At 47.4% G+C, this 21,130-nt stretch overlaps 2 protein-coding genes across 11 annotated transcripts in view; one reads left to right on the forward strand and one right to left on the reverse strand.

Annotated features, from left to right (window-relative positions):
- MTMR1 (myotubularin related protein 1) overlaps window positions 1-6,633 on the forward strand; it is a 100,334-nt gene extending 93,701 nt beyond the window's left edge. For all 8 annotated transcript variants that reach the window (XM_090264678.1, XM_090264670.1, XM_090264675.1 and 5 more), the window contains 2 exons: window positions 4,204-4,390; window positions 6,192-6,633. In XM_090264678.1, the coding sequence (XP_090120804.1) occupies window positions 4,204-4,365 (162 nt within the window). In that variant the 3' untranslated portion in view covers window positions 4,366-4,390; window positions 6,192-6,633. The remainder of the gene's footprint in view (window positions 1-4,203; window positions 4,391-6,191) is intronic.
- Window positions 6,634-7,743: 1,110 nt separating this feature from the next.
- The window catches only part of CD99L2 (CD99 molecule like 2), a 202,361-nt gene continuing 188,974 nt past the window's right edge, over window positions 7,744-21,130 (reverse strand). The window contains exons 7-11 of one of the 3 annotated variants that reach the window (XM_090264685.1): window positions 17,911-17,949; window positions 17,291-17,410; window positions 13,443-13,460; window positions 11,923-11,988; window positions 7,744-10,690 (exon numbers count right to left, since the gene is read on the reverse strand). In XM_090264685.1, the coding sequence (XP_090120811.1) occupies window positions 10,626-10,690; window positions 11,923-11,988; window positions 13,443-13,460; window positions 17,291-17,410; window positions 17,911-17,949 (308 nt within the window). In that variant the 3' untranslated portion in view covers window positions 7,744-10,625. The remainder of the gene's footprint in view (window positions 10,691-11,922; window positions 11,989-13,442; window positions 13,461-17,290; window positions 17,411-17,910; window positions 17,950-21,130) is intronic. The other 2 variants (XM_090264683.1, XM_090264684.1) reach the window with 2 other exon arrangements.

The following is a 21,130-nucleotide window of genomic DNA, read 5'->3' on the forward strand; positions in this document are numbered from 1 at the left end:
TCACTTCACTAACCTTCCTTCCCAACTGGAAAATTCACTCACTGTAGACTTAGCTCCACATTCTGTCTGACAAGTGCAAACTACTTCCCATGGCACTGCTTTTCATTTCCTGACCAGCTCCTCTTCTCTCTAACACCACAACCGAAGCTGCTCATCACTTGTCTTTTCCTTCCCTGTTCTTGGCTCATTTCATTTGTTCCATGAAGCTTTAGCTACAAAAGCCCTTTCCTCCTCTAGAACCTCGGAGTCAGCCATGCCACCCTCAAGACCTGAAGCATTGTTTCCAGAACACCATGATCAGGGTCTGCTCAGCCCAGTACTTGTCCTTCTCTCTGAGCAGGCCCTAGAACCAGGACTCAGGTTCCCCTGTACCTGTGCCTCTGCTACCCACCCCCTCCCAGGCTGATAGACTCCATGTCCCACTTGCTGCTCCTCAACTGCACCCCACCCCAACTCTGGAAATGCTTTCCTTGCCCTCTGCCTCTCATGGTGCCCATAGCTGGTGGTCTGAGAACCTTTTTTTAGCAACCTTCCCTGACCTGAAACTCCCCTCCATTGCCTATGAGGGCCCCAGCTGCTATTACCATGTACCATGCAAATTTCTAACATGGTGCAAGGGGCTGCTAGCTGCTTCCTTTGTTACAATAGCATGGAGCAGTAAGGGCAGTAAGCATTTTCACGTTGATGTAAGGGGACCTTAGTGCTAAGTCAGCCAGAGCACATTTCTAAATACCAAACAGGTTTGGGTTTAGTGTGTCTTTTGAGTAGCAAAAATGCTAACTTTTAACAATTGTACAATATTTTCTTTATTGAAGAACATCTGAAGCTGGAGAGATACAGTCTCAACTCTTTACCCTGTGAAAACAAACAGTATATATTTAGCTAGCTTCTTTGGCCAGTGGTCATCATTTTAAATACAGGTTTTTTATTTTATTTGTGGCCAGTAAGCCATTAGTAACTCATTTCAAATGTTTAGTGCTTACGCCTGTACCAGTGAGCATCTATCTTTAGCTCTGCGGCATCACTTAGCAATCATCTGTGGCCTCCAGAAAGCTTCCTCACAAGCACAGTTCTCAAATCCTTTCCCCTTCCATCTTTGGAGTGGCCCATGCCTCGGGCAACTCCTCCCCTAGTGGCCAAAATCAGTCATACAAGGTCCCCTGGCACAGGTAGTCATGGAAGTGAATGCTGCCTTTAAGCTGCTGCCTTTAAGCCAGAGCCAAATACTGTTTCTGGTGGTGACTGTCTCGGGTGGTGATTTGATGCCTGATGTGGGACAAGGTTTTTAACCTCACTGAGACCTTGCAAGGGGTAGATAATGAGTGTAAAATAAATCTGTACCTTGAAAGGTGGTAGGCAGGTGGTCCCACATTTTATGTTCTGTCTGCACTGTGCTACACAGAAGGGAGAACTGGAAGGTAGTCCATGGGCCACAGATTTTTATCCTCAGTGCAACAGGGGTGCTTTGGAGACTTTCTAGGTGCCAGACACACACAGAGTGTTGGGGAGTATGCTGGGCCTTGGTAACATCCAAGGCCAGAGCTTGACAGGCCCAACCCTCAGAGGGCCTTGTGAAGCAGCTATAGGAGTTTGCACTTTACCCCAGAAGCTATGGGAGCCCCCTCTCCCCACCTCCACCCCCACCAGGGTTTGTAGGGCAAGACCTGGTATATGCTCTATAAAGCTCACTCTGGTAGCACTAAGGTAGACAGGAATGGGGAGTGGGGTAGTGAAGACTGTGGCAAAGGGATCAGCAAGAAGGTTGATGTGGATGTCTGTGATGAAGGGACAGTAAGCCAGGCTTAGTACAGAGGAGGGACAGGGAGTATAGACACAGCACAGGCTTGTTGGGCCTCTTTCCTCTGAGCAGGACAGGCTAGTTTGGTGCCTGGAGAGGGGCTCCTGGGCATCCATCAAAGGATGGCTGGGTAGGGAGGAGGGTCCATCAGACACCTTGTGTCCTTTGGGACAGCCTTGGATTGTGTCTCATACATGCTAGCACCCACTAGGCTACTGGCCCCTAGGTGTGCATTTTCTTGAGCAAGCATGCCTGTGGCTTATTGTCAATGAAGATGACATAAAGTAAAACACCTGAAAGGCTGCACAGAGGTGTATGATGTTCCTCTCAGGCCCTAGGTGTGTGTGAACTTATATTCCCTGCACTGTCTGCCCTCTCTGAGGCTGAGTACATGTGTGTTAGTAATGGGAGCCTGATCGCAAAGCAGTCTGTCATTTCATTGGAACCAAATGATCTTGCAAACAGGAAAATGCCAAATAGGTCCTAAGGCCAAGAGGGGTGCTGTTGCCTACCTCACAGAAGCTTAGGCATCTGCACCTGATTTGGTGCTGATCCCTAACTTTCTCTTGTTTGGTGGGAGCCTTTGCTGTCAGACTCCCATGTTACTGTCCTATCCCTTCTTCCTCTGACCTGACAAAGTCAGGAATTTGTTCTAGGCCTCTTCAGTGCTGGTCACTGAGCCACCCTGTTATGGTGGGGGCACCTGGCTGCCCTGTCTCTTTTTCATCCCCCTTCTCTCGTGCTCTCCCTTCCTCTCTTCCCGTCTCTGGCTCACTCACTCAGATCTCTGTGCAGCTTTCCTGTTTCCCACCTGTCCTTCTCTTTCCCTGTAATCTCTGTCACCCCCTTATCTCTATCCTTCTCTCCTTCTTTCATATTTCTGTTCCTCCCTGTCATCTGTTTCCTTCTTCTCTCATCTCTGTCCCTCACATCTCTGTCTCCCTCCTTCCCTCTTCCCTTCAGTCAGGCTGATCATCATTGGTGTCCCTGGTGGGACAGTTCAGTCTCTGGTTGAGGTAAATAATGAAACAGACAGATGTGGTGGGAGTGGAGAGTCCAAAAGCTTTCCGCCCAGAACATGTGCTATTTGCACTGGTCCCTGTGGGATGAAGTAAGCATGTGTGTGAAAAGGTAGAAGGGAAACCACATGCATGGGGTCTTCAAAATTCTACAAGATTCTGGAATGCTAGAGGGGAGTGGAGATAGGACCTGGTGAGAGGTGAGCAGGAGAGGCAGGCTAGGGTCAGACCACACAGGGCCTTGAGGTCAAGGTCAGGCTGTTGCCCTTAGGGTGGAAGGAGGAAGCCATTGGAGGGTGTTAAGTGGTTGTCTTATTGCATGGAGGGAGGGAGGAGCCATGGTCCCCAAGGGACTCCCCTCTGCTGGCACTGTCCTCTCCAAGGGCTTCTGCCAGCTCCTGTTTCGAGTGATGAGAACTAATACAACTTGAAGTTGTAGAAAGTGTTGATTTAAGAGAAGTATATTTAGCCAACAGAGAAGGAAAACTCTTGATTCCAAAAAACCTCCGCTGCCTTGCGGCATACCTCTTCAGGGGAAAGGCTAAGGGAGTAAACCCCGACAGAAAATCCGGAGCCAGAGTCCCTAAGGCGGTTTGACGTTGTAGTCAACACCGGCAACTCCTGCGGCGCACCTGAAGCCAAGCTGTATTGACTCCGTGTTTCCCTTGGATCCTTCAGCTGCGAAGAGAGGGGGGGTCTGCTGCATGGGCAACAGCAGACCCTCCATATCACCCTGCCCAGGCTCTGTAGCTTCAGCTCCACTGGAGAGGACACTCCAGCGTCATCGCAAGATGTCGATTCAACACGGGAGGAGACAGATACCGTGTCACTCCCGAGTCGGACTGCACAGCCATTCTCGGCGGTGCAGATAGACTCTTAAGAAGCTACACCATCGTCTCTCGAGACGGACAGCTGCCGACGATGACGATTTAGCCAACAGAGCTATTTTAAAATTCCAAAGTTCAGAGGTAATGGAGGTATGTTTGCGTGCAGGGGGCATACATGTAAACAGTGCTCTGGAGCAGCTTGGAAGCCAGTTACATTTTCCCACCAGTCTGAGGAAGACTGGTTGTCCCTTTCCTAGTCGATGCCTGTGGCCTTGCCTCATGCACAGGTTGAGGTTTCACCTGAGGCCACTTGTGTTCTCTGAGAACCTGGCCAAGCTGGCAGCAGAGCACAGGTGACAAAAGCATCCCCACAGGGCCAGCTGAGGCCCCCAGCTCCTGGATAGGGGGCCCCGCAGCTTTGCTTGGACACTTGGGACACACAGGGCATATTGGTTGTGAACTCAGCCTGCAGTTAGCAGCATCTGCATGCGGAAAGGCTGTTAGAAACACAATGCCCAAGAGTGGCCTGATAACCCAACTGTGTCCTTCTTGCCCCCAGATGCCGATTCACCAAAATCTCAAGGAGCTGCTGTCCATAAGGCTGGAACTGCAAAAGAGGGTGGAGGACCTGCAACGGGAGGTGGCCACTCGAGCATCGTCTCCATCTGAGCGGGGCTCCTCACCTTCTCATTCAGTCACACCCATCCACACCTCGGTCTGACAGGCTCCAGAGGTGGGCAGTCCCGGTGAGTCCAGCAATCAGGGCTATCCTGCAGCTCCACTGGTCTCCCTGGTGACTCAGGCAAGGGTCCTACAACCTGTTCTGGCTATAGCTTGTGATCTTGTCTTTTAGGATCAGGCACAGTGCCCTCCACATCTGGGTAGCACTTCCAATCAGTGACCATGAGTGTGGCTAGCTGACAGCTCCCAGGGTCATCTGTACTTTTTGTTTTCTGAACACCCCATTTCCCTCCTTTCTGGTTTCTCAGGATGGCTGTCTGTCCCACTGACCCCGTGACCCACCTTTCTATTGCTCAGGTAGCTTGGGAAAAGTCATAGTGAATGGAACACAGTGCTTAGGATCAAGATGGTCTCATACCATTTCTTTACTTCATTAAAACAAACGCCATTCACTTTAGACCATGTTGCCATCCACAGGGCTCTTGCAGCTCCTTGCTACAACTTGAAAACTATTTTAAAATTAACTGTGGGGGGAAAGACAGACCATTGCCCTCTGTTCTAGAGTTCTTGCAAAGGGACCCCTGTACTCTTATGTGTTCATATGAGGTATTTTTTTCAAAACAGAAATATGCACTTATTTTCCTATGTCTTTTTTTTTAATATTTAGACTAGTCACCTCAGGAGGTATCTCCTAACTGGATTGTGTAAGAAATTATTTTCATACAAAGATCATGCTAACTTTTATGTAGCACATTTGAAATGCAACTTGAATATGGTCATTTAAGTGGCAATGTATTCTGTCCTCACCTTAACTCTGGTACTTGCCTCCTGAGGTAGCCTAGGCCATTGATGACAATAGCAATGGTTTCCCTGGGGATGGTTTTGCAGAGGGCAAACTGAGGACTCTGGCAGCTCTGCACAGGTGCTGGCTTTCCTGTGGGCTCCTTTAAGGAGCTGCCTGTCCACAGCTCCTGGCCTGTCTGACCTTGTAGCCTCCTGCTTCTTTACTGCTGCCAGCTCTTTGTGTCAAAGTGAGTCTGCTCATCCTTTTAACTCAGTTTATCCATATGATTTCATGTCAATATTTTAAAGCAACCACTGTGCTGTGGCTTCAGTTGCCAAAAGCATAGCACACCTTTCCCTTGGTTTTCTCATCTCAAAGACAACCTTCTCCAAGCAGGTCTTTCCTCCCAGTTTTGCACATTCACTCACTGACTTTGGGCCCTGGGTCTCTACCAGCATGGGCAGGAACTAATTTATGATCAATTGGTCCATCTACTAGCGCTAAAGCTCTGAGCTCCTCTGTGTGGTGTGTCACAGAATCTTGCATATTTGCTCCTGCTCCAGCAGGCCACACCCTCCCCCTGCTCTGCCCATTTCTGCGAGTCATGGGGATCCCCTTCACTACAGCAACTAAGCTTGCCTTTCAAGTCAGGGGGACTTAGAAGCTCATATGGTCAGACCTGAGTACAATTGCAATGGAATATCTAGTTTGTTTCAGATTACTGGATGCTATGCCAAGTTTTATATATGGACCTTATTTTTGAAAATAGTCTTAAAAAAGATTTTTTATAGTCAAAAAGTTAGAGAAAAGATCTTTTTTCAACTTGGAACTTTCTGATTCTTACAGAAAATTATCTGGTATCTGTAGGGTATCAAAAGTACCTCTTAAGTTATTTGATCACCTAAAATGAATTATTTTTATCAGCTGGGGATTTGTTTCTAAATCATAGTTCAATTGATATGAGCTCCTGACTCATGCTCCCAACATATCTGAAAGCTTATTTATGAATGGATAAACTAGATTATTCATTGATACACTGATTTTTTTCTAAATGGAGACATTTCCCATTTTTTCCCCCCCAGAAATATTCTTTAATCCTGCAGCTGCAGTAACACTATTAAACTTGGTGGGAACTGGATGACGCTTCTGAAAGAACCAGAGAGGCAGAGTGTGCTTAATTCTTGTCCCGATCAGCGAGTTTGGTGATGGGGCAGAGTAGGGGCCTGGACTGGACTGCTCCACACTCCTCTGTATGCTGGGCCCTAGAAGGAGCCCTAGAAACTCCCATTCAATTTGAAAGCAGCAATATACAGATTATTTTCCTTTATATGGTCCTAGCAGAAAACTATTTCTAAAACAATTTGAAGCATAGTTTTGTTACCTAAGCAATTTTTTTTCGGTTTTATTTAAATGTACTAGAGTGTAAAACTTTATGGTTCAGATTTTTAAAAACTGGTACAGTATGTTATTTGCCTCATCTGATGTAGTATATTTCAATCTATAATTAAAATGATAATATGTTTTCGCTGTGGTTTCTTTTTTTAAGTATTTTGGTAGATTTTTCCCTCAGGGAAATTAGTAATAGTAAACATTCAATTCATGTTATTTTATTATGTGCCAAGCGCAATATATGTAAAGTACCTTTACATGATTAAATTCATTTACTAAATTGTAAATGCAATTTATCGTAAGTCTTCAGTGTGTTGGCTGAAATGGGTAAGTACCTTGAAAAATGTTAAGGACACGGGAAAGGACTGGAGACACCTGAGAGTCAGGTGTAGCTCTGAGGAAGGACTGTCTTTCCAAGCCATGAGCGCTAGAGTCTAAACCAGACAGACGTCTGAGAAGCCCCAGGGTCCCCACTCCAAGTCTACAGATGGAATGCTGGCCTTCTGTGGGGATATAAGGGCTTGGATGATACCACAGCGACCCCTGCAGGTCACCCTTCTTAAAAGCTCCCAGGGTCCCTGTCTCCATGGAGCAGTCACTGGAGCTGTAGTCCCCAGCAGTGATATCCCAGTAGCAAGGCCCCAGCTGGCCATGTAGAACCTCTGCACTGAAGCACTCAGTGGGCTTGGGTTTGAAGACTTGGTGCTATTTTACTACAAGAACAAAAATGCTATCCACCTCAATGTGAAAACCCTCGTAGTATCTATTGCATCTTGCTCATGCTGAAATGTCTGTCTTTTCAGTTTTTAAGCCCAGCTGCAAGGTCATGACAAGAGCACACTTTATACCAAACAGACCATTCCGCACACAGCTGCAATGAGTGGCAGAGCACAGGGGCCCCCTTCCCTGCTCAGCTTTCTGTGTCTGAAACCACTGCACAGACCTTGCATCCTCGCTTGATACTACCTTTATTTGAAGAAGGCAGAGCAATGAACTTGGAGTTGTGAATCTGGAGCCTACCTCTGTCCTCCCCCAACCCCCTGGACATCAGGCAGGTCACTCTACAGCTCTAGGCCTTAACTCCTTATACCCTGAGGGGGACTGCCCCCTGGAAGCCCTAACGTACCAAATATGTTTGGCTGGGTAGGATGTGGAGGAGGGTCGGCTTCATATCATAAATTATGAAACAAACAGCATCACTTGACAAAGGAAGTGCCTTAAACACCATCACAATGCAATCATCTGTTAGGTTCTATTTTGTTTAATGCAAAGATGAGACAGTTTACAATTCACCCTTAAATACAAGCACATAAAAATTACTGGGGATTCTGAGATCAGTCTCTGTTTCTTCCTAGAGAACTGGTACTAATCCCCAAGTTGCCAAGGCAGTGGGCCTGGCACTGTTCTATGGATCCAACCTGGGAGGGTACCTCACACCGCAAAAGTGCCATATCTCCTTCTTCCAAGTAATCAGTTATTGTTAACACTGCCCCCCTTACAACATTAATCTGATACAGATTGACTATTTTCAATCAGCCCTTCTAATTCACTCACTTTATCTCCCCTCTCACCTGGGATAGGCCCATGCTGGCCAATGCAACTTTAAGATAATCATACAGTTACAAGACCCAGGCTTCTGCAAGTGTTAGTATCCCCCCACCCCCCGCCCTGGGGTGAGAGCTCTGCAAATGGGTGGCTGAGCGACCTTTCAGGCATGGCCAGCCACTAGGAGCAGGTGTGGGCACTGAGCTGTGAGCATTCTACAGAAGGCACCCAGATAGCTAAGGGGGAACAAAATGGGTCTGCCAAATGAAGTCATTGCTGCTGAGAAGGTGGCTTTACAGAGTGTGTTGACTTCTTATCACAGCTGGAGGACTGCAGGCTCTTTGCCATCACAAGCCTCAGATTAAAGCTAAAGGGAACAACCTGGCTTCCGGCCAGGAGCATACACCTGGCTTCCAGCCTCCCAATGGAGAAGCCCAATAGCCTAGTACCAGTGCTATGCCTGGCCATTCCAGGAGACACATGGGCCACATCACTCCTCAGACTACTCATTGTCGTGACAGACTTGTCTAAATGTTCACACCTTCTACTGGCAGGGAGGAGAAATATTTTACCACATGCAAGCGTTGCCCCTGTTTTTTATATTTTAGAATGCCTCAGGGGCCTTGGTACCCAGCCATCCTAATGGGATCCCTCTGACTCCTGCCTTCCCTGAGTCCTGAGGTGAACCTGTCTATGTGGCAACAAGCCATGGAAGCAAACATCCTTCATAGCTACCTCCAGCCCAGCACTGGTCAGGGAATGAGACCATCAGCTCTTGCCATCCTTGGGAGGGACAAGCTCAGCAACATTGACAACAATCTAGCTACTTAGGGCTGGGAGGTGCTGGAAACAGGCACACTTTACAAGCAGTGCCTCGCCTGCTCAATCTCCTGGAGGATGGGGAGGCCACATTTTTCTTCCTCCACCATACCACACAGAAGTGTATCCTCGGTGCTTCATGCCCCCTCAAAGACACACACTCCTGGCCTGTCTGCAATGTACCCCAACACAGGAGATGGCACCTTAGGATCTGCAGGCCTGCACTGGGAATAGATCCAAAGGGCAGCATTGAACCATGCATTGCAATCGATTAGCATCCCATGAGTATGTTTTTAAAGAAAGCACTAAAATGAATATACAAGGCATGCATTAGATAACCTACAGGGTCTGTCCAGATTTGAACTGTTTTCTTAACAAGTTGGAGTTGTCTCACCCCAGCTCTCAGCAGACGAGGAGCTAACATATAGTTTGTGGAATTCGTGAGGCCTCCTGTGCAGGGCAGAGGCTCATGAACTTGTCTCCTTCCTGCTGACCTATATTTTGCTTTCAGAATTGATTTTTGACACTGCAAAATGGTTATCAGTAGATGGTGGCTTTAGATTCTAGGTCAGACTCGGACAGCAGAGTTCACAGGGACAGGACCACATGTGGGCCAAACAGGAAGCCAGCTCCACTCCAGCCCAAACCAGAGAGCTCTGGGCCAGGTGAAGGGCCAGTCCCAGGGTTCTGGTGCTTACCATAGTGAGCAGGCCCCCAGTGCTCATTCATCATCAACAGGCCAGGCAGAGTAACTACAAACTTACCAAGTCAGGTGAATGTCACTGAACCAAGCAAACAACCTTCCACTCTCCTTCCCTTCCCTCCTATCCCCCGCAAATACATTTCTAAGCAAACAACAAGCAGGCTCTGGCTTTGATGCTTATTCTTGATGTCTGCAGCTTTTGCTACCAAAATAAAAACATAAACAGGGTGGAAGGTGAAAACCTCCCCTGCCCAGGATAAAATGTGTTTCTAGAATATAAATGATTCCTAAAAACTAACCAAGTCAACCTGGAGACCACACCCAGTAGTCCCCTATGGAACCAGATGGGAATTAGACTTGAGATTCACAGCTTCTACTTGCCCAGATGATTCCTAAACTCTAGGCAGGACTATCATGGTGTGCATTTTTACACTTAAATAAATGAAAAGTATCCATGTGGACCAGCTCTCTGAAAGCTCAGCAGTGAGCATCAAAGCAGAAACTGGAAAGGACTCAAGAGATCCCCACCCCTACCGCCACCCTGGGTGTTATGTGCACATAGTGTTATGTGGTGTTCATTGGTTCTTTCCTTACAGGGGCTCCAAGAACCACTGGGTAGTAGCTAGGCTCCCTAACAGCTCTCTAAGGTCACACCAAGTGTTGCCAGTGAATCAATGCAGCACCTTGGGTATCACACTTTACCCAGTGATCAATCTCTTGTCCCCTAAGCATAAGTGTCGTCTTGCCCACCCTTAGCTTGGCCCCCATTTCCAGCTCACAAAGGCCTGGGACAGGCTGGCTTTGGGGACTTGGGGAATCAGCAGCTCCAGAGGCTGGCTTTCAACATCGAGTATCTTCAGAGTGCCTGTGGCAGGGCAGGCACCCCACCCCGTGTGCAGGGTACATAAATCAAACTCACAAACTCCCAGAGCTCATCCAGAAAACTTAGAATGAGAAGCCTATGATATGAAAGCAGCAGTACAGCAGCTGTGGGTCCAAATGAAATGAGCTCAATCCTCAGTGGAAGCACCACTGTGCATCCACTGCAGCAAGGGGGCCCTCAGATCCTGGGCGGCTGGGTCTGCAGTGGCTCCGTGGACTTGGGTGGCAGCTCTAAGTATTTCACTGGGAAGAGAAAATGCCTGTTAGAAGGGATTAATTTCTATGCTGCATAGAAGGCACAAATACACAAGTCAGCCCCTGCTGGAGATAACAATCTGGCTCTCTGCTTATTCTGTCCAGGGGTTGGGGCAGCTTAGTCCCTCCTGACCAATCTCCCTTCTGGCACCTACTCTGTCCCCAGTCAGGGCAACCCTGGGCCATGGAGAGGAGGGAGCTGGACAGACGCTGTGAAAAGCTCAGCCTCCAATTCCTCATCTGTAACATGGAAATGCTCCTAATGGGGTTGCTGGGAGGATTATTTAAATAAAATATTTAACACAGTACATGTCTACAGAATGTGCCTACACAATGGTGGCTACAAGTTTTAAAAATGATTATAGTGAATGCTACTGTAGAGTCAGTTCTCCCATGTTTTAATCCACAGCTCTTTAATCCATTCAGTACATTACTGCCAAGTATATGTCCTAAGCAACGGCATGGAGTACCCTGCCCCCATTACACACCAGTGGGGCCTGTCCCCACTGCTGCTGTCGTCTGGTCCAACCACAAGATGTATCATGCTCCCCTGTCTCCCTGTCTATGCCTACCCTAGCCTCTGCTGAGGAAACCTCTGGGTCTTCCCCTTCACACAGCCTTTCCTGATACCCCATTTGCATTCTGGGGCCATAGGTTGTATCTGCTCTGAGAAATTGTCCACTCCAGGCCAGCAGCTTGACCTTATGCAGCCTTCATCACTGATGGTTCCTGCACCCAGAAAGGGCTTGATGAGTATAGAAGAGGGAGAGAAGGAGAGAGGAAGGAAGGGAGGGAGGGAAATATGCTCTAATAATAGGGTCTGTGTTTTAACCAAGTTCTCTCTTGCCTTTGGAAATTTTCAAATTGAAAATGGAAAAGTTCTGTCTCTATCAGAATTTGATTGGGAGTCACCCATTTTCACTGCAGAGAGTATAGGGGCCTGGGGCTCAGGCTCAAATGAGTTAGGAGCAAAACCAACAGTGCACTGAAGTCCTCAACATGGCACCAGCTGGTCCTGGCTGTGGTCCCAGTGTTCCTAGTGGCCAGCTGATCAGGGATTGAGTGCAGGGACCTCTGGGTCACTGAAGCCCCTTGTTCTGGCTGGAAATTCTAGAAACAGACACCTCTGTGCTTCTCACTTCACTAGCACAGTTCTGCTCAGTGCCAGGCTCACCAACTAGGAGACCTTCAGCAGGGGACACTGAACAAGAACTCCTCACCTTGGGGTTCTTCACACACAACAGCTTCCAGGTTCTCTCCCTTCACATAGTCTGCATTGAGACCCTCTGCAAAAGGCAAAGTGCAAAGTTAGTGACTGACACAGAACCAAAGTGTCTCCCATCATGATCAAGCATTCCTGATCAAGTCCTCCATTACAACTTCCTTAACAGACTCAGACCCTGCATCTTGAGCCACCTGACTGTCCCTCTCTGTGCAAAGAGTGGCTCTCTGGGAGTGTACTGCCTTCCCATGAGTTCTTGTCATTGTCCTCAGAAATGACACGAAGCAAAGGTGCCAGACAGACACCCCATCCTGGTAGGGCATGTGCCACCACATGTGAGGCTGTGGGCCAGACAGCAGCTTCACTCAGCAGAGGAAGCACCCAATGGCAGGGTTTAGTGTCACCCTTGAGTCCACATGCTGGCCCAGGGGCCAGGGAGGCAGAGTGCGAGCCAAGCATTACATGAGTAACTGATGGATGCTGAGCAGGAAGGGGCAGATGGGTGAGTGGGGCTCACTTTGGAGATGCCAACAAAGACTCCTGCTGGTGTACTACCTTTTCAGGCAACAAACACATTGAGAGGCCAGCCAACTCCTCTAGGCAGTGGGAATAGCACTGTCCCTGCACCAGCACACAGGGCCCACAGCTCACCAATGGCTGCTGTGGTCTAGTTAGTCATTTGGCCTTTCCATTAACTTCCTAGAGGGACTCTACAAAGTATCCTCTGCTGGCTAGCACTCTGACCACTGAGCATCACTATGCTGGACACAAGGACCATTACTCAGGACTCCAAGTGGACCCCTCCCCTGCTATTGCTTGGAGACAGTCAAGTCCCTGTCTTAACCTGGGATGAGTGGGAGGCTGGAAATCTCATCAGTGCCCTAGGCTGGTGTGAAAATTGGACTGTGGTTACAACCAACCAACCTAATGAGTAGGCACCAGTGTAAGTCATAAGTCACTCTGACCTCTGAGGCTGCATTCAAGCTCTGCCTAGAAAAGTATGCCTTCCCACCCTGATGCTTTCTGAGCTCAAGACGGACAACAGATGGGCCCAGGAAAAGTGTGGGCATCAGTCCATTGGCAGGTGTGACTGGAGTTGAGGGAAGCTATTCCCAGCTGATAGGCAAGGGATGGGAGATGAGCCCTGAGCCCCTGAGCCCCTGAGCCCCTGACTGGTGTGAACTGTACTGGCTTTTGCCTTAGGTAGCCATCTGGTTGCTCCTCAGGGATAACCAATGGGCATATGAGTCCCAGAAAGGACCCCCACCCCCTACCACACATCCATGAACTCAGCCACACCCAGTCTAGGGATAGAGAGTCTGGCAAGATGGCATCCTCCCACATGTATCAGGGACCATTAAAGATGGTTGTGGTTGCAGCCAAGTTGGAGAGTGCCAGGGAAGGGAATGGGGTGGAGAGTGGTGAGAAGCAGCAAGAATGGCAGGATAGGGTGGGGGACAATGAGGCATAGAGGCCAAAGCAGAAGACAAAAGTGAATAAATCAAAGAACGCCATTACCTTGACCTTCTGCTGCATCTGAAGGCAAGACACAAAGCTTAGGACCAAGAACTCAGCCCTTGGCAACTAAGCACATGGGCTTTCGGTGAGACATTCTGGCCCTTGGCACTGAGGGCAGACAGGGGAAGCAGAGGATTCCCAAAACCTGAGTCCCTTTGATGGCAGAAAAGTCTGGAAGCCCCTGAGTGCCAGAATGGGGACAGGCCCTCCAAGCAGCCATGTGCCACCCCTTGAGGCTTCCTGGTGCACCCAGTGCAGAGCGGTTTCTGCTATGCCTTTCCTGACTTCTACGCAATAGTGGCTGAGGCCACTCTGGGCAGAGGCTCAGCAAAAAGGGCAGAGATAGGAGGTCCTGACACCGACCTTCACAGTGGGCTTAGCCACCCCACATGCATGGGCTTAGGTGCCAGGCACATATCGGTAGGTGAAACACACACAATCCCCCACATGCTGATAGTCCAGAGAGTGATGGGGACAGGAGTCACAGACATGGCAACAAACTAGCAACGCCAATCCTGCCCCATGATCTCCACATCAGTCGGCAGAGGGCGCTATGGCCACACTTGAGAAGCATCCAGTCAGCGCCCTCAGGTTGGGAGTGCAGGAAGGTTTTTTGTGATGGTAGCCCAAAGATTGAGAACCGCTAGGTGAGGAGAGGGGACAGCAGAGAGGATGCTGGAGACGGCAAGGCACACTCAGTGAGTATGGCTGTGGAGAAAGGCTTCTGGGGCCAGGGGGGAGGAGAATGAAAGGGAAGAGTTATGTTGGAGTGGAACCATGAAGTGCTTTGAATGACAAATTCAGGAGCTGGGCCATGACCTGGAGATCAGTAGGGAACATCGGAGGTCCTGCCAGAGCTGGCCCTATGCATTTTAAGCAGGTTCCTCTGGCTACTCCAAGCAGGGAGAAGTGCGGGGGACACCAGGGCAGGAAGGAGGCTGATGTAACCATTCAGATGGAGGACTAGGAGATCCAGCCCTGGATAGGCAGAGGCTATGGTAGTAGTGGTGTGACCCCAGAGCAGAGGGCACAACCCCCAGGATTGAGGAACTACTGATGTGGGGTTGGGGGACAGGAAGATCCAGGAGGACTGGTGGAATCTGTGAGGGGAGGCCACAAAGATGGGGGTGAAGACAACTTAAACATTCTGAAGAGAAATTTAGTAGTAAGGAGAATGGATACAGAAGCAAGAGAGATCCTTTGATAGTACTTGCACGAGTGTGTCCAGGTAAGGGATTCAGGGCAGTATCAGTTGAGCAAGGACAATAACATCATTAACAGATTGAAGGGGAAAACCAGGGGAACAAAGACACAGGTGGAGGGGCCACCTATACAGGGGTCAGTGGGTGTGGTGTGAAGCCTCTGACCAGGAGAAAAACCTTCCCTTAGTCTGAATGGGGAGCTGTGGAGAGTCCTATTGAACTCCCGCTCAGGGATCTGTGAGGTCAGCGGGTTCCATGAACTTCTCACATTCCTCCCTGGCATATGCCACCCCACCAGCAGACTCTCCCCCACTGTCTGGCCCAGCAACACCCTCATCTCGAGGCTGCCTCACAGAATGAGAAGTCACATTCATGTCCTCTAGCTTTGTTGCCACATCACTTTCAGCTGTCATCAACACCCCGTTTTTGGTTTATTCTTCCCCAAATATATAAATTCCTCAACTCTAGATACAAAGGCCTCCATATTCTCATGTTTTATTTGGCTTCCCTGCTAATCCAATTTGTGAAACCTCACACCTCTTTGTTTTAGGAAACAAGTGTGAAAATAATGTCTTTTAATTTCACCTTAGTGTCCCTACAGAGACAAACATACAAAGAGATACAACCTAGATATCTCTTTTTTGATTTGGAAATCAACTTCTTTCCTCCTCCATGTTTCTACCTATTGGCACCCCTCTGGATTCATAGCTTCCCATCTAGAGTAAGTTTTTTCAATAATCATCTGAGCCTCTGTTTCCTCATATATGAGATAAGGGTACACATCTTACCTACCCAATTAGGCTGTGTGAGTTCTCACTATTAGGGTAATGATGCTGTACTGGGGTGAATGGTGGCCCCCAAAAGATATGTCCACATCCTCATCCCTGGAACTTGTGGATGTGACCTTGTTTGGAAAAGGGTCTTTGCAGATGTGATTAAGGATCTCAAGAGATCATCCTGGATTATCCAGGCGGGCCCTAAATATAATGACAAGTGTCTTATGAGAGACACAATAGGAGAGACACAGAGGGAAAGGCCATGTGAAGACAGAGGCAGCAATTAGAGTGATATAACTATATGCTACGGGATACCTAGGGCCACTAAAACTTGGAAGAGGCAAGAAAGAATCCTTCCCTAGAGCTTCCAAAAGGAACCAATCCTGCTGAACCTTTGATTTTGGATTTCTGGCCCCCAGAACTGTAAGAGAATAGATTTCTGTTGTTTTAATCTACCTAGTTGTTGTGTTTTTTGTTTTGTTTTGTTTTTTTTTTTGGTCATGTTTGTACTCCTTCTGACACTTCCTTGTTCATACCACTCTACAACCAAACTTCTTAATCCTTGGTGATCTGATAGTATCTCAAGGAGGGATACCATGAACAGTTGTGCAGGTTGTGCACTGAGATGGGAATTGTGCCCCCTGGAGTACTGTACATAGCCTGTGTAGCTGTATGTGGTGGCCCTGGTCAAGAATGTTGTATAAGAGTAAAAGAAGCAAATATGATGGCCAGATGAAAAAAGTAATTAGAGGTTTCAGCAATATCCATAGTCAAAGCATTCTGGGAATCAGGTCATTTTTCTAGGAAGCTCAGCTCCCAGCTAGAATTAAGGGCAGTGGTCTAGATCAACGGTGGAAGCAGCCTCACAGGGGATGATTCTAACTAAGCTTCAGGAAGGAGGAAAACTACCACTGAGTCAGATTCTGTCACTCGAACTGAAAATTATCAGTCTTCAAGTAGAGACACATTCTCAACAAACAGTGACACATCAATGCTGTGCTTAGAAAACCAACAAGTGTGGTCTTTCTATTCACCCCAACAGCATTCCCATAGGGCTCCTGACATGGGGTACCTGACAGTTTCCCAGACAGCATTCCATTTGTAACATATCTTATAGACAGCCACGGCATAAAATAGAAGCATCAAAGCTTTTACAAATCTAGCATGTAAAGAGGGGTAAAATCACATCTATTCTCTCTCTCTTACATTCCTGCTCCTTTAAAACAATATATTTTAAGATATTTCTGACTCACAGAGGAGGAGCTGGGGCACCAGGACAGTGACTTCTTAGGGCTTGAAAGGAAGAGAAGAGTTGCCAAAATGAGTGCTGGCTTGCCCAACAGTGCTGCCTGCTGTGTCTTATTGATCCCCAGAGACTGCTGCCTTCTGCTCCGGAGGAAAATGGCAGCATAAGACAGAGCTGTTGACCACAGGGCCTTTGAAGGCCCAAAATTCCTTTAAGTGAGATCTGAGGCCATATGGAAATCTCAGGGCCTCTCCTGTTCTATGACAAGGAAACATCACAATGGCCACTGGGCTCTGGCCCAACAGAGATCTGGCTTCTGGAAACTGGAACCCTTGAAAGACTAAGGTCAATGTGTCCAGCTCCATCCTCTATATAGGCTGCCTTATACTTCAGTCTGGGCTATATCAGTATCCAAGGATTTCCAACAGTGCAACTCTAGCTCCCCCTCCTCCAGGAAGTATTCTCTGGAGTTGCTCTCAGATAGGCTGTAGAATAGCCCTCAACATGCTTGTGTTTCTGCCCCTTTCCCTCAAAAGACCTTAATCATTTGTTCATACCCAGGAGTGGGGGAAATAAAATTGTTGCAGGCACAGCCACAAGCAGCCACTTGGTGGATCCACTTACGCTGAATGCGGAAGCAGAACTTCTTCTGCTGGTAAGAGATGTAGCTGGAGACGGCACCAATCAAAGCCATGGCCAGGGCACTGGCAACACCGGCAATGGTTCCAGTCTCTGGTGACATTCCTTGGCAAAGAAGAAGGTGGAAGAAATGAGAAGACATGAGGTTAAGCCAATAGTACCACAAGGATTGGCTCAAACACTGAGCTAAGTTTGTTCCAATGCACCGGACGTCCAAGCGACTGTTGAGAGGCTTAGCCACTTATATCAAAGGACATCAAATGACACAATGCCTCCTTGGATTTGCCAAATGCTTCTCATTTTCTGTAAGTGTTTTTATTTTCAGAAGCTTAAAATGTGGACATGGAAATGGTGCAGTCCCTATTTAACTGAGTTTCAGATAGCTCTCTGGGTCTCAGTCCAGTGAGCTTCCCATGGGGCCACCTCCCTGAGGGTCCATATTGTCATGCTTAATTCCTTTAAATGACTTTGTCCCTCTGCTGTTGGCCTCACAGTTCTCTAGTGGAAACATTGAGGGTAGGTCAGGAAGGCCAACTCTGAAATAAAGTGGGCCAGCACTATGTTGCCTTGTGGTTTCCAGCATAAACCTTGGGACTCAAACCCACCAGCTTCAGGGTCATCATTGCTGCCATACCCGCCATCACCTGGAGAAAGGACAAAAGCACAGAGTGTCCACTGTGAATCCATGACCATCCAGCTCTGGGTTAACAGACAGCTCCTTCCCAACACCCTGACCCTTCTGATTACCTTCTGCACAGACCCAAACCAGTAATCCCCTGTGAGCTTCCACCCAACTGCAGCAGCACCTGCTTTCTTATGCTGGTCACTCACAAAGTCCAGGCTGCCAGGTGGGGCTGTTTATTTTCATAATGATAGCAACTATGCATTGAGCATTTGTTATATCCAAGCTCTTCATGGACAGTACTCCATTGACTCTCTTTGCAATCCAGTGGGGCAGGTCCTCTAGCATCCCCATCTTACAGAGGAGGGATCAGAAGCTTAAGAACTTTCCAGAAGGGACTTCCAGCCAAGATGGAGGCCTAGAAAGACATGCTGCATCTCCCTCCACAACTAAGAAGGAATACTACTACCTCAAAACTAGAGACAACCAGAAGTTCCAGAAAATCAAGTGCATGGAAGTCCAACAAACAAAGATAGAAAGAAGAAATACTCATCCAGATAGGTAGGAGGGGTGGAGCAGGGGCGGAGGGATATAGTGTGGTGGCAGCAGCAGCGGTGGTGGTGACAGTGGCAAGCTGGCGGAAAGCACAGTAACACGTTTTGAAAAGTCAGGAGGGACACCTGGGGAGCATTCCTAACACCAGACCAGACTGCACAGCTCATGGTCCCAGCGCTGGGGAAAATAAAGCCTCATTGCTTTTAACTGTGCAAACCAGTGGGGGTTGGGGTGGAGGAAGAAACTGCTGGTCTCTCAGCAGAGTTCGCTTGTTTAAAGGGCCCCCATCGTCCTGGAGTACCCACAGACCCACCCACTCTGGGAACGATGGTCAGGGCAATGGCTAAAGAGGCACCAGTCCCATATGGAAGTGGGGGAAGTGCCTGGAAAAGGGGCAAATAATGAAGAAAATGCATTGTTTCCTCTCAGACCCCTCCCCCACATACAGTGCCACAACGTGGTGAAACTGGTCGCCCATACTGATGAATAGCTAGGGTTCTACCCCTTACAACATAACAGGTATGACAGCTCTACCTAAGACACAGAGGCAAACAAACACAAGAGCCTGTCAAGATGAGGTGACAGAGAGATATATCCCCAAAGGGGGAACGGATCAGGGTTCCAGTGAGAGAGCTAAGTGATGAGGAGATAGCCAACCTAACAGATGTAGAGTTCAAAACACTGGTGATAAAGATACTCAAAGGCTTTACAGATATACTTGAGTACGCCAAACGCATGAGGGAAGAAGCAAAGGTTATGCTAAATAAAATGAAGGATAATCCACATAAACCAATGGTGAAGGGAAGGAAACCAGGGTTCAAATCAATGATTTGGAATATAATGAAGAAAAACACAATCGACCAGTACAGAATGAGGAAACAAGAATTGAAAAAAAATGAGGAGAGCCTTAGGAACCTCTGGAACAACTTAAAATGTGCCAACATCCAAACCATAGGGGTGCCAGAAGGAGAAGAGGAAGAGCAAGAAATTCAAAGCTTCTGTGAGAAAATAATGAAGAAAAACTCCCCAAATTTTGTGAAGGAAATAGACATACAAGTCCAGGAAGCACAGAGAGTCCCAAACAAGACAGACCCCAAAAGGAACACACCAAGACACCTCATAATTAAAATGCCAAAGGTTAAAGATAAAGAGAGAATCTTAAAAGCAGTAAGAGAAAAGGAGAGTTACCTATAGAGGGGTGCCTATAAGACTATTAGTTGATTTCTCAAAAGAAACTTTGCAGGCAAGAAGGGGCTGCCAAGAAGTATTCAAGGTGATGAAAAGCAAGGACTTACAACCAAGATTACTCTAACCAGCAAAGCTATCATTTAGGATGGAAGGGCAGATAAAGTGCTTCCCAGACAAGGTAAAGCTAAAGGAGTTCATCATCACCAAGCCATTGTTACATGAAATGTCGAAGGGACTTACTTAAGAAAAAGATCAACATTATGAGCATTAAAATGACAACAAACTCACACCTGTCAACAACTGAATCTAAAAACTAAAATCTAAGCAAACCAGAATAGTAACAGAATCAGAAGTATGGGGATCATTTGGAGGGTTATCAGCTGGTAGGAGGAAGAGGGAGAAATGGGGAAATGGTGCAGGGATTAAGAAGCATAATTGGTTGGTACAAAATAGGGGGAAGTTAAGAATAATATAGGAAAGGGTGAAGCCAAAGAACTTGTATGCACTACTCATGGACGTGAGCTAAGGGGGGCGTGGGATTGCTGGAGGTAAGGGGGGTACTGGACAGAGGGGAGCAAAGGGAAAAAATTGGGACTACTGTAACAACATAACCAATAAAATATACTTAAAAAAAAAAAAAAAAGAACTTGCCAGCAGATGGCTCAGCTGGTCCCATGCCAGATCAGCCTGACTGAATGATAATAATATGTGCTTCCCATGTTATCTAGTATCTCCTTTAAGAAGTATTTATTCATTATATGATTATAGAAGCATGTTTGTGTATAACATTGTTTTAAAAAAAGATGAAAGGTTAGCATAAATATTATTTACAATCATGCCAGCCAACGAGATTTATTGTTAATATTTTAATTTACTTTCTTCCTGTGCCTAATGCAATCCAGATGTCTCTGTTCATGGAAATTAGGTACATATACAGCCTCTTTGTGATATGCTACAGGATTAAATAATAATTAGGAGTTTTTAAGGGCTTCCACTTCCAGCTTGGGATAGACTTGGAGTTGTTCCTGGAACATACACAAATGAAGGTGGACAATCCTTTACCAAGGATTTTGAAATTCAAAAGGTTCTGAAATATCAGATGGAGAAGATATTAGTGGTTGACAGGAGTTTGGGAGAGCAAAGAGGGAGGGAGGGAGGTAGCTGGCTGTGGTTATAAGAGCAAAACAGACAAGATCCTTGTGGTTACAGAGCTATCCTTTATCTTGACTTTGGTGGTGATCACAAGAATCTATACATGTGATAAAATTTCATAGAACTGACCGCACGTGCGCACACACACACACACACACACACACACACACACACATACACTTCCCCAGACAGCAGCTCCTTAACAAGCAAGTCATGTCATTTCAGGACATTAATTACTCTTGAGCACTCCTTTCATGCCACCCTCTTCTTCTCAGGGCATAATGCTCATTTATGGAGAGGAGACTGTT

This window comes from Furipterus horrens, unplaced genomic scaffold (assembly GCF_987537825.1).
Source record: "Furipterus horrens unplaced genomic scaffold, mFurHor1.1.pri manual_scaffold_17, whole genome shotgun sequence".
NCBI classification, from domain to species: Eukaryota; Metazoa; Chordata; class Mammalia; order Chiroptera; family Furipteridae; genus Furipterus; species Furipterus horrens.